General features: G+C 32.9%; 1 protein-coding gene across 1 annotated transcript; it reads left to right on the top strand.

The window, feature by feature from the left end:
* The first annotated feature begins 5608 nt into the window (after positions 1-5608).
* LOC109240728 (actin-97-like) lies at positions 5609-8432 on the top strand. The gene is made up of 5 exons (XM_019407396.1): positions 5609-5715; positions 6244-6316; positions 6575-6968; positions 7393-8006; positions 8115-8432. The coding sequence occupies exons 2-5, from the start codon at positions 6257-6259 to the stop codon at positions 8178-8180; spliced, it is 1134 nt and encodes a 377-aa protein (XP_019262941.1). The 5' UTR covers positions 5609-5715; positions 6244-6256; the 3' UTR covers positions 8181-8432.
* Positions 8433-11413: the final 2981 nt, after the last annotated feature.

Genomic DNA, 11413 nt, shown 5'->3' with positions numbered 1-11413 from the left:
CTTACATGCATCTAACAGGTTCTGAAACTTGCATGCGTTGTACAGGCAGAGGCGGATGCAGCAGCCTTTCTATGGACACAGAACATTGATATATATGTCGAAACCACCAAATTTTCAATAAATATTAAATCTTGAGCCCATAATTTTAAGTACAAAGAGTTTATTCTAAGAGCTTTATAGGTTGAATCCATCAAGTTTAAACCGATCCGGCTATGCATACAGGATCTAGTTCTCTAGTATTATCAGGAGAGCATCTGATTTTATACTGACAGGACTAAGGTATTTCCTTTTGATGCCCTACTGTAAAGATCCATCAAATAGTGGATCTAGTTGTCTCCAGATGGTAAGATTTCTGAAAACGTTTATTTTTTCCTGAAAATATTTTTAATAGAAAAAGACATGATGAAACTGAAATCAAAAGACAGTGCTCCCTTTTTTCTCACCAAAAGACAGTGCCACCTTACCATGTGACTTTATCAAGTCTGGTTTCTCCATATTTTACCCAAGAAGGAAATTAAGATAAGGCTGTGCTTCAGTCATAACTCATTACTGAGCAGTATCTGATTTACAAACTAAATATGATGGGAAGTCGTCAACAACAACCCAGTAAAATCCCACTAATGGGGTCTGAGGAGGGTAGTGTGTACGCAGACTTTACCCCTACCCTGAAGGAGTAGAGAGGCTGTTTCCGAAAGACCCTCGGCTCAAGAAAAGAATTTTTTTGATCGAATTAGAAGTGTAAACATTGAAACACATATACCATCTATATTCTCCGAATAGATGATTCACATAGTCGGTCCAAATAGTTTGGGATTGAGGCACAGTTGTTACAGTTGTTGTGTACAACATCTTGCTTCGCGGTTATCATTTTTCATCTAATGCATATATGTATGTATGTATGTATGTATAAATGTGCTAACTTTTAGAGTTCTCACAAGCCATCATAAGTGCTCAAAGAAAATGTTTGATCTTTTGGTTGAACATTCACAGCCCAAAGGGTTAGAGATGACAACTGTAGGATGAAAAGTAGAGTTTCTAAGTTGGATTGACATGTGCTTTGGTGGTGCAATTGCTCTATTAACTGCTTTAATTATCAGAAAAGAAAAAGGCAAATGTCTTTAAGACAATTACGCATGGGTTTTGCATCTTTTGAAGGCTTTAGAAAAAGCTAAGAATGGGCATAGAGTATGACCCCCACACCTTACTTTTTAGTTTATAGTATAAAGTTGTTACTCGGCTCAATCTTGCGCTTACTTCAACTATTTCATGAAGGGGATGTTACCTCCTACATAGGTATTGAATAATTCTATCCGTCAAGAGAAATCGCCTGACGTCTTTTTGTTTTTGCTGGAATTCGAATACGGATTTTTCATGATTTTCATTCACTTCATTGACAATTAGTGGGAATGTTAGGTGTTGTCCCCCACACTCTCTTTGTTAACTGACTTTCCAACTGTGACATCTGTACTTCTACTCTCAAAAGGGGGAATGAGATTTTACAACACTCCTCATGGTCATTGGTTTTAAGATTTTCAAGATCCATGATTCCATATTTTATTAATTGAGATTTGGTGTCATTAACAAACAGCTCTTTTCAGCTTTAAGAGAAAGTAATCACCTGTCATTTCATGCCATTTAAATATTTTCTAGCTTCTTGATTGGCTTTGACATTTGTGGGCTAAATTGTTAATCAAGCAGGCTAGATGGAGGGGGCAGGCCACTTTTTTTAGATATTTTTTTCCCTGTAATATTAACACAATAATATAACATTTTTTCTTCATCTATTCGCAGTTTATAAGTATATCAAGATCGTTTAGACATGATGTGGTATTAAATACTAGATGGTTATGTTAGCTAGGTATATTATCTGTTTTTAAATGTTTTTGCACATCGTCTAAAAAAATATTTAATAGCTTTAATCATAAGAGTATTTGTCTAGCTACTCTTTATTTCACCAAAAAAATATACTCCTATCACTTAATTAACACTCCAATTGAAGGAGCAATGACGGTAAATTTGAAAATAAAAAAAGTACGTAATAAAAAATTAAATATTCTTCTAAAAACGTCAAATATTTTGGACCAAAAGACTAAAATTTGTAATCGAAGGAAGTAATAGCTAATAAAAGTCAGCCATTTAGGTTTAAATCTAAAAAGAAACATCATTATGAAGCTAGCTCTCATTATGAGTAACTTTGGCTGATTGTTTCCCTTGAGGGTAAGTTTAGCACACAAGAGTTTTGGATGATATTTTAATATTTAAGAAATAGCCGTTTATTTATATAAAAATCAACATCTACTTTGCAAGAATAGGTTAATGTCTTTTTCTTTTGAAAGGGATTGAAAACTGGAAATTTTTGTTCTTCAAAAAAAAAAAAAAAAAAACTACTGATTCGGAATTATCAGGAAAAAAGAACAAAATGGATAAAATTTAACAACAACAATCCAGTGAGTTCTCACAAGTGGGGTCTGGGGAGGGTAGAGTGTACACCTTACCCCTACCCCGGAGAGTAGAGAAGTTGTTTTCGAAAGACCCTCGGGTCAAGAAGACGAAAAGAGACAATATATTAGTATCATCAATAGAACCATATGAATAATAGCAACATCATAAGAACCAGAAAATAGACGAAAAACAATAACAAAAACCAGTGAATAAGACCCAGTACTATGAAAAACGGAAGAATAGTGTGGACACAACAATAATTGTCAACAGCCTAGGACAAAACCTTATCAGACCAACCTCCCACCCGGAACGAAGTAGAAAAATGCTCAGCTACCTCCTAACCTACAACCTTAATGCTCGTCCTCCACACCTTCCTATCAAGCGTCATATCCTCGAAAATCTGAAGTCACGTCATGTCCTGCACGATCACCTCTCCCCAATACTTCTTAGGTCGCCCTCTCCCTCTTCTCGAACCCGCCGCAGCCAACTGCTCACAACTCCTGACCAGGGCATCTGGCTTCTCCTTCACACGTGCCCGAACCATCTAAGCTATGCATCTATTTTTGAAATCTCAATAAAGCATGTTCCCAAAGATGATTTTCCGTTGCCGAACATTGATTTGCTTGTGGACAAGACTATTGTGAAAGTATGCCTACTACTCTTTTCTGACGATTCAAAATTCTCGTCGTCGGCTTCCTCGAGGTAGAGTTCGTTTTGTAATAGGAGCCGTGCTCGTAGGTTGACTCACCTATGCATCCCGACTAAGGTCTCACAAACGTGCACTTCCCTTATGCATCCAACCGCTTCACTAATGTGAATAGGTTATACAGAAGGGGGATGAAGATAGAGTTAATTTCTAATCGTAACTAAATCTTCAATTTCTTATTTGTAAAGAAAAAATTGAAGCAAAATAGCTATTAAACGATGACTTTGGTTTACTAGAGACATCAACATATTATTTTAGCTCGGTGGAAACAAAATCCTTTTCCTCAGGATCCTATTAAATAGAAATAGAGAACGAAATAACTAGAAAGAGTCGCTTCACGTATCTTGTCATCCACAGGGGCCACACCCACCTTTTCCCGAATATCTTCATTCCTAATCTTATCAATTCTAATATGTCCGAACATCCACCTCAACAAAAAATGGATAAAATGCACGAACTGGAAATCACAAAGGCAAACTAGGATACTTGAGGTCCAAATTCTCGAGTGCATTTAGCCACACAAAATAAACAAAATAAACTATATGTAAAATAGGGAAAGGAAAAAAAAAAAAAAACAGACAACAACTTCTAATCTTCTATACTACAATTGTTATTGATTCTTATATCTTTTTTTTAAATTACAATAACATACCCAATATAATCGCATATAGTAAGGTTTGTGGATGAAAGTGTGTATGCAAATCTTATTCCTACCTTGTAGAGATAGAGAAATTATTTTAGATACACTCTGGACTCAAGGAAAACATAACAATAATGGAAAAGAAAAACAACAGTGTAGAAGCTATAAAAATGAAGCGGTAACAACAACAAAATAATAAGATGACCAAAACGAAAGAAATAACACGTAATAATCGAAACCTAAGAATAAGAAAATATGAGAATATATACTAATACTATTGGTATAGAAAGAAGAACGCTCGACTACCTACTAAATTCGTACCTCAATATTATATTGAAATGTTATTGATCTTTATATTTGAGCAAAGGTCTCCGTATCTTAATATTCCATAGAACATGCACCCCTTTTTTTCTTTTCTGAACATGCATCCCTTTTCATAAAAAGTATTCGAAATTATTATTCCAAGAGATAGTTTTTGTTTTTAATTATTGGATTTATATTTTATTCCACCTAATTTGACAAAGTTTCAAATCTTTGTGAGAGATAATAGAAGAATAATTTATTTATGAATAATCCATATACTTATAGATTGAAAGGAGACGGTACAAAAACTATGAGAAACCATCAATGTCAAGCATCTTCTTGGAACTTTATAAAGAAAAAAAAATTACACTGAAACGTTCACATTTTCAGCTAATTTTCACATAATTAAGTGTTGGTTGATTCAGGAATATAATTACCTAATTAAGAGGTTTTACAATTTATTTTAATAATATCTGAAAGTCGTTTTAAAAAGAGATACAAAAATCTGAAAACAAATAAAATAGTAGGTAATAAAAAATTTTAACAAGGGAAAAATGAGAAATGCCCACATCTAAAGTATAAAGAGCAGCCCGGTGCACTAAGCTCCATTTATGCGCGGGGGTCTGGGGAAGAGCTGGACCACAAGGGTCTATTGTACGCAGTCTTACCCTGCATTTCTGTAGGGGTTGTTTCCATATTTCTCAAATCTGTGAGCTCCTGATCACGTAGCAGCAACTTTACCAGTTACGCCAAGGTTCCCATTCCTAAAGTATAATAAGCACATAACTCGACAGCAATAAAATATATACCCAGTGTATTTCGACTAGAGGCGAACACACACTATTGGAAAAAGGGTTACCGGCACCAAAAAACCTCGGCAAAAGCTCCATATATACTTGCAAAGTCTTCAAGAATTAGCATAGGTCATCGTACCAATCTGTATGAGCAGTGATAAAATTTATATTAAATGTTATGGTGCCCCCGCGACAGCCAAATCCTAGATCTGCTTTTGATTCCCACAAGTAGAGTTTAGAAAAGTCACTGTGTACGCAGACTTTACCCCTACCTTTGTGCAGGTAGAGAGATTGTTTTTGATAGATCCTCGGCTCATGCAAGCATAATCACAACAGTAAGAAAAATAAAAAATAATAAATAAATAAATAAAACCACATAACTCTCTCGTTATAAAATTATATTCTTTTTTTAAGAAGTCAAAAATATTTCATAATGAACACGTTCGGTTAGGCATAAACTTTAGCTTTTCGTATTGCTTTATTAACTAAGTAAAAAAAAACAAGTTTTACAAATCTAATATTGAGAGAATATATGAAAGCATAAAAACAACGTATTTTTTGGCAGGACAAGGAAATGAGAGAAAAAGCGAAATGAGAGGGACACGGTGGGGACCACTAAATGATAGCCCCCACGATGTGTCAATGGTGTCCGTTCATACAAACTGTTAACAGATCCAACGGCTGATATTTATTCTCAATTTTCAATATAATCCCTCCAATTTTTCTCCTACCTCCGCCAAGTAATAGGGGAGGAATACAATTAAACACTTCCCATTTTCATTCCTTTGTCTCTCTCTCAACTCTCGCTCTTCGATTCTAAGCTCCGAAAGGTACAATTCAATCTGCATTTCCCTTTCAATATTTATTTTCCTTTGTGTTTTTAATTTGTTGTTATATTCTTTTGGTTCCTACCTTGATTTGAATTTGATTTATGTGAATTCTGATTTAAGGAAATATAACTGCTTTGAGATTACTTCTGGTAATGTTATTTTTCTTGGGTAAAGATGCTAGATTTTAGAGTATTTTTTATGTTTGAAAATATCTTTCAAAATAATATTCTTATAGGATCAATATTTAGAAACGTTGAGAGCTAAAATAGAGAAGCAATATATGGATTATAGACCGAGGCGGAGCCACAATTTGAAACTTATGGGATTAGTATTCTAATTATTTTAAGTTACTTGGTTCCAAATTGATAATTTGTGCATAATTCATAATTTTTTAAGACAAATACAGGGTTTGGACAAAAGTTACTGGATTTAGCCGAACCTCTATTCGAAGGACTAGCTCCGCCCCTGAAACCTGATTATAATCTTTCAAGTTGTATATTTTTACTAAAGATTCAGATTTTAATGCAGGAAGTAGCATAAGATGGCAGAAGGTGAGGAAATTCAACCCCTCGTCTGCGACAATGGGACAGGAATGGTTAAGGTAAGCTCAAGATTTTGTTGTATCCTAACATATGTTGCTCGGATCCTTCAAAAATGTCATCGGGCTGTGTGTCAGATCCTTCAAAAGATGTTCATTTTAGGAGGATCGGACACAGGTGTGCGGCATTTTTGGTGATCCTAGCAACGTTGACCAGAACAGAGTTAATGTTCCATTATGTTATTTGATGATACTTATTAACGTTTGAGCCGTTATTCTTAAGAAAGTTAAAAGAGATTCTGATGTTGATTTAATATCTAGGCTGGGTTTGCGGGAGATGATGCCCCACGAGCTGTATTCCCAAGTATTGTTGGCCGTCCCCGCCATACTGGTGTGATGGTTGGCATGGGTCAAAAGGATGCCTATGTAGGAGATGAAGCTCAATCGAAGCGTGGTATCTTAACCTTGAAATACCCAATTGAGCATGGTATTGTCAGCAATTGGGATGATATGGAGAAGATATGGCATCATACATTCTATAATGAGCTTCGTGTTGCCCCAGAGGAGCATCCGGTCCTCCTAACCGAAGCACCACTTAACCCTAAAGCTAATCGTGAAAAAATGACGCAGATTATGTTCGAGACTTTTAATACACCAGCTATGTATGTTGCTATACAAGCTGTTCTCTCGCTCTATGCCAGTGGTCGTACCACCGGTAAGCAAATCGTCATTTGTCAGCATATCTATTTCTTGACTCTCAAATTTCTCATGTTTCTACTATGAAAAGGACCTATTAAGTATGTGTGAAGCATGATAAATACAATTATTGATCTGTGAAAAAAAGGAATAAAATGTAAGAAAAGTCTACATCTGACGCATTCAACCGATGCACATAGTACAGTTTTCATTTCTATTTACCGGACTACTATCTTTTGGCCGCAGATTGGAAGAACCAAATTTTTGCTGGTTATATGTTTCCTTGCTTTTTGTCTATAAACCAAAATAGGATTAGCCCATTTGTCATCTAGGATAGGCAAGATTCAATTCACCTTTGTTTGGAGATATTTGGGACGTTGAACCTAGTACTATTTCGCTACCCTGTTGTGAAGAGTTCTGCTAATTCATTATTTTTTGTACAGGTATTGTGTTGGACTCTGGTGATGGTGTCAGCCACACTGTCCCAATTTATGAGGGGTATGCCCTCCCACATGCCATTCTTCGTCTTGACTTGGCAGGTCGTGACCTCACTGATAGTTTGATGAAGATCCTCACAGAGCGTGGTTACTCATTCACCACCACAGCTGAGCGAGAAATAGTCAGGGACGTGAAAGAAAAGCTTGCTTACATAGCCTTAGACTATGAGCAGGAACTAGAGACGTCAAAGACCAGCTCTTCTGTGGAGAAGAGCTATGAGCTTCCCGATGGGCAAGTTATTACCATTGGTGCTGAACGTTTCCGGTGCCCTGAGGTCCTTTTCCAACCATCAATGATCGGAATGGAAGCAGCTGGAATCCACGAGACCACATACAACTCTATCATGAAGTGTGATGTCGATATTAGAAAGGACCTCTATGGAAACATAGTGCTCAGTGGTGGTTCTACCATGTTCCCAGGTATTGCTGATAGAATGAGCAAAGAAATTACTGCATTGGCTCCAAGCAGCATGAAGATTAAGGTAGTCGCCCCACCGGAGAGGAAATATAGTGTCTGGATCGGAGGCTCTATCTTGGCTTCCCTCAGCACCTTCCAACAGGTTTGCATCTAGCTCATCATCTTTGCTCTCGTAAAGAAAAGGAAGCTCGCCTTTTTTGCCTCTTTATTAAATTCTAACAAGGTTTTTTGTTTTTCTTTTGTTTTGCAGATGTGGATTTCAAAGGCAGAGTACGACGAGTCAGGTCCTTCAATTGTACACAGAAAGTGCTTTTGATTATCCGAGGATGACAATGTTGATAACGGGAAATTACTTTCTTCTACTGGAACAGAATGCAGCTTGTGGTGTTATATTTTGTCTTTGTTTTCTGTATTTGTTGTTCTCATTTTGGATTGAGGAACTTGAGAGGGCAAAGAGTTGATTGTTGAATGATCTTATTCTTTTATTTTTGTTCATTTAGAAGTTTCAACTGTTTTGGCAACAACCTAATTCAGCTAAAAGAAGTCTGTCATAGCTTTTTGCAACTGAGAATTCATCTTCAGATAACAGCTCCCAATCAACGTTGCATTACGATGTGATTAGAGCACTACATTTTAGAATTTTGTGTTTGATAGTTTTAAAAAAACGTGTCAAATCATGAAAATAATGATTAATGTCGATCTTATATAGTTAATTCAATAATGAAAGAACTATATCTCATAGAAGTCTTTAAAATCTTAATTTCAGTTCGACCAAAAATAAATTGTATATTAACTATAATACTAGTATTAGTACTCGCGCGGATGCGCGGACACTAATCATGTCAAATATTTAAGTTATTTGGATTGTATGTAAATAATCTTAAAAACTTTCTCAGTAAATATAGATAATCATTGGATATTAACTACATGAAAAAAATTAACCGTTTCTTCTATTTTTCTGTTTTGATACCATTCTTGCCAGTGTCATTGGATCCTTAAAATAGTCAGGAAGCAAAAGAACAACTCATATTTATGAATGTCAATGAATGACTCTTTGGATGATACTTAACTCTTTTACTACTACTTGAACTCTTATTTGGTGTGTTGACATCTCTTAAAAAATATTTTTTTCTTAAAATTTCAGTTTCTAAAATATTATTTTTCAATAATAATTATTTTTATAATAATGTAATTGAAAATATTTTTCTTAATTCAAAGCTCATTTTAGTTGGCTATCTAAAAATATAAAAAATTTCTTAGCTATTGATTTTTTTTTTTACTCCATTTTGATATTTGACATTAACCATGTTAAATATCTGAGTTATTTGAATTATATGTAAATAACCTTAACATTTAAACCTTCTAAATAGTTATAGATACGTCAGATATTAATTAAGAAACACTACATGAAAAAAGACTAACATTTTTTCAATTCTCGTAGTGATAATTATTTTTTTGCACTATTCTCATAGGTGTCATTGGAACCTAAAAAAAGCCACAAAGTGAAATAATAACTCATATTTAGTGCAAAGCACAAAGGTTGACACGATATAAACGATTCTTTGATTACGACGTGACTCTTATACTACGACTTGAACTGTTATTTGGTATGATTTTATCTTTCAAAAAATATTTCTGTTTTGAAATTTCAATTTCTAAAACTTTATATGTATTATAATAATGATGATATTTATAATGATGCAAGTGAAGATATTATCATTAATTTAAAATTCACTTTAATCAGCTATCGAAAAATTTAAATGATTCTTTGGCCGGATTTATTTCAGTATGACTCCACTTTAAGCTTATCGATATCTCTAGCTCCAGAATATGAATTTTTAATACCCTATATATACAAAAATTTTGTTCTTTTAATCATTAAATGTTAAATTAGTTGATTATTATTATAAAACATTGCATATATTGTCTTAAAATTGTCGAGTGTTTATATTTTGACACCATACTTGGCTTAACTCAATGCAAACTACTCAAATTGCATTCCAATTCAAATTCGAATATCATATCAGTTTGTTAGTAATAGTAACTTTTTAAAAACGACACATAATGTAAATTAAAAAAATAATATTCGAAGATATCCCTATCTTATAATCTATGTATTTGAGTTGAAAAAAAAAATTCGAAATCGATGAAATTAACTTTCAAATTTTTTATACTCAACAAAGATGAAACATAAGAAGAAATTTATTATCATCTTTTATTTTTCGTTTTTAGATCTTTCTAACATTTTTTTCAATATTTATTTTGTTTTATCTTATTTTTTATGTCATTATTTCTTTTGTTACAAAAAATTAATTTATTTCACTATAAAAGGATGAGTTTTAATAAAAATTATCTACATATGAACTTTAATTATATTTTTAGTCTTTGGTTGAAATTATTTCATATTTTTCTTTTCGCTTTATCTAATCAGCCTAAATAGGTGCTCACCCGATCTCTTAAATTAAAAAATTGAATGATGTGTAATTTATATATAATCCATATATAATATGTGATAATCGTGTGTTGTCGGTATATCATCTATTTATATTAGCTATAAAAAGTAAACAATAAATATGGCGATTTTTCATAAGATTTCAGTTTTTTGAGTTTATCTATGTTATAACTTCTATTATAATAATTTTAAATACTCTCTACTAATGTTCAAAAATATCTTATCTTTTTATTATCTTTGAATTAAAAAAAATTAAAGAGTTTTTTCGAAAATTTGTTTACATTTAAAAAATATTTCAGGTCATACCAATTTTTTTCTTTATATATACTCTTTGTTACACTTAAAAGTCGCTATAGAAACTATCAATTAGAAATCAATTTATCTCTTGTTGAGATTGAAAAAAACCTTTCACATAATCTAATGATTCAAAACTAATATTCTTCAACGAAAAAAATATTATACCCTTGCAATATTGGCTTGACTACAGCTAAATGAAGGGGTTTCAGCTTATACCCTTCAATTCCTTGAATGTGCTAAATTAAAATTAATGATAGCAATTGTATAGCCAAAGTTTTGTTATTTGTTTGATGTCCATTTATGCAAATTGACTCTTCAAACAAATATTCTTCAAGAAGAAAAAAGAAACAATTTTTTTTTTTTAGTATTGACAATTTTGTGATGTTTCTTTCTCCAGCATGTATGTTTACTTTATTATATATGTAAGTAAACTTTTATTTGGTTTTGTAAACTCTTTTTTGTTATTTAGATAAACATAGACGTGTACCCTATATATTACATTTATTTTAAAAGAATTTCGTTTTATTCAAATCTAGCTATAGTATTTCAAAGAACTATACTTATAGGATTTTAAATGTGAAAGAGTTTTATACTTATATGAAGTAGTTTTTTTTTTTGCTAGAGGCGTAATAAAATTTAAATAATTAGAAAAAATAACAAAAGTTCCTAACATGATTGCATATGGTCATTAACCGAATTAAGTATGATAACATGATAAAAAAAGATAAATTTTATTTTTTATTTAAATTCAAATATTAGAACTTTATCTATAAATTTAAAATTATCTTTTAATTCAAATT

This window comes from Nicotiana attenuata, unplaced genomic scaffold, assembly GCF_001879085.1.
Source record: "Nicotiana attenuata strain UT unplaced genomic scaffold, NIATTr2, whole genome shotgun sequence".
NCBI lineage: Eukaryota > Viridiplantae > Streptophyta > Magnoliopsida > Solanales > Solanaceae > Nicotiana > Nicotiana attenuata.
The sequence above is the reverse complement of the archived record's forward strand: the minus strand, read 5'-3'. Positions and strand labels throughout refer to the sequence as shown.

Excerpts from the sequence above, each read along its gene's own strand:
- LOC109240728 (XM_019407396.1), top strand. The coding sequence starts at position 6,257 with ATGGCAGAAGGTGAGGAAATTCAACCCCTCGTCTGCGACAATGGGACA. Across the intron at positions 6,317-6,574 it reads ATGGGACAGGAATGGTTAAG|GCTGGGTTTGCGGGAGATGA; the intron begins GTAAGCTCAAGA and ends TTTAATATCTAG. Across the intron at positions 6,969-7,392 it reads TGCCAGTGGTCGTACCACCG|GTATTGTGTTGGACTCTGGT; the intron begins GTAAGCAAATCG and ends TTTTTTGTACAG.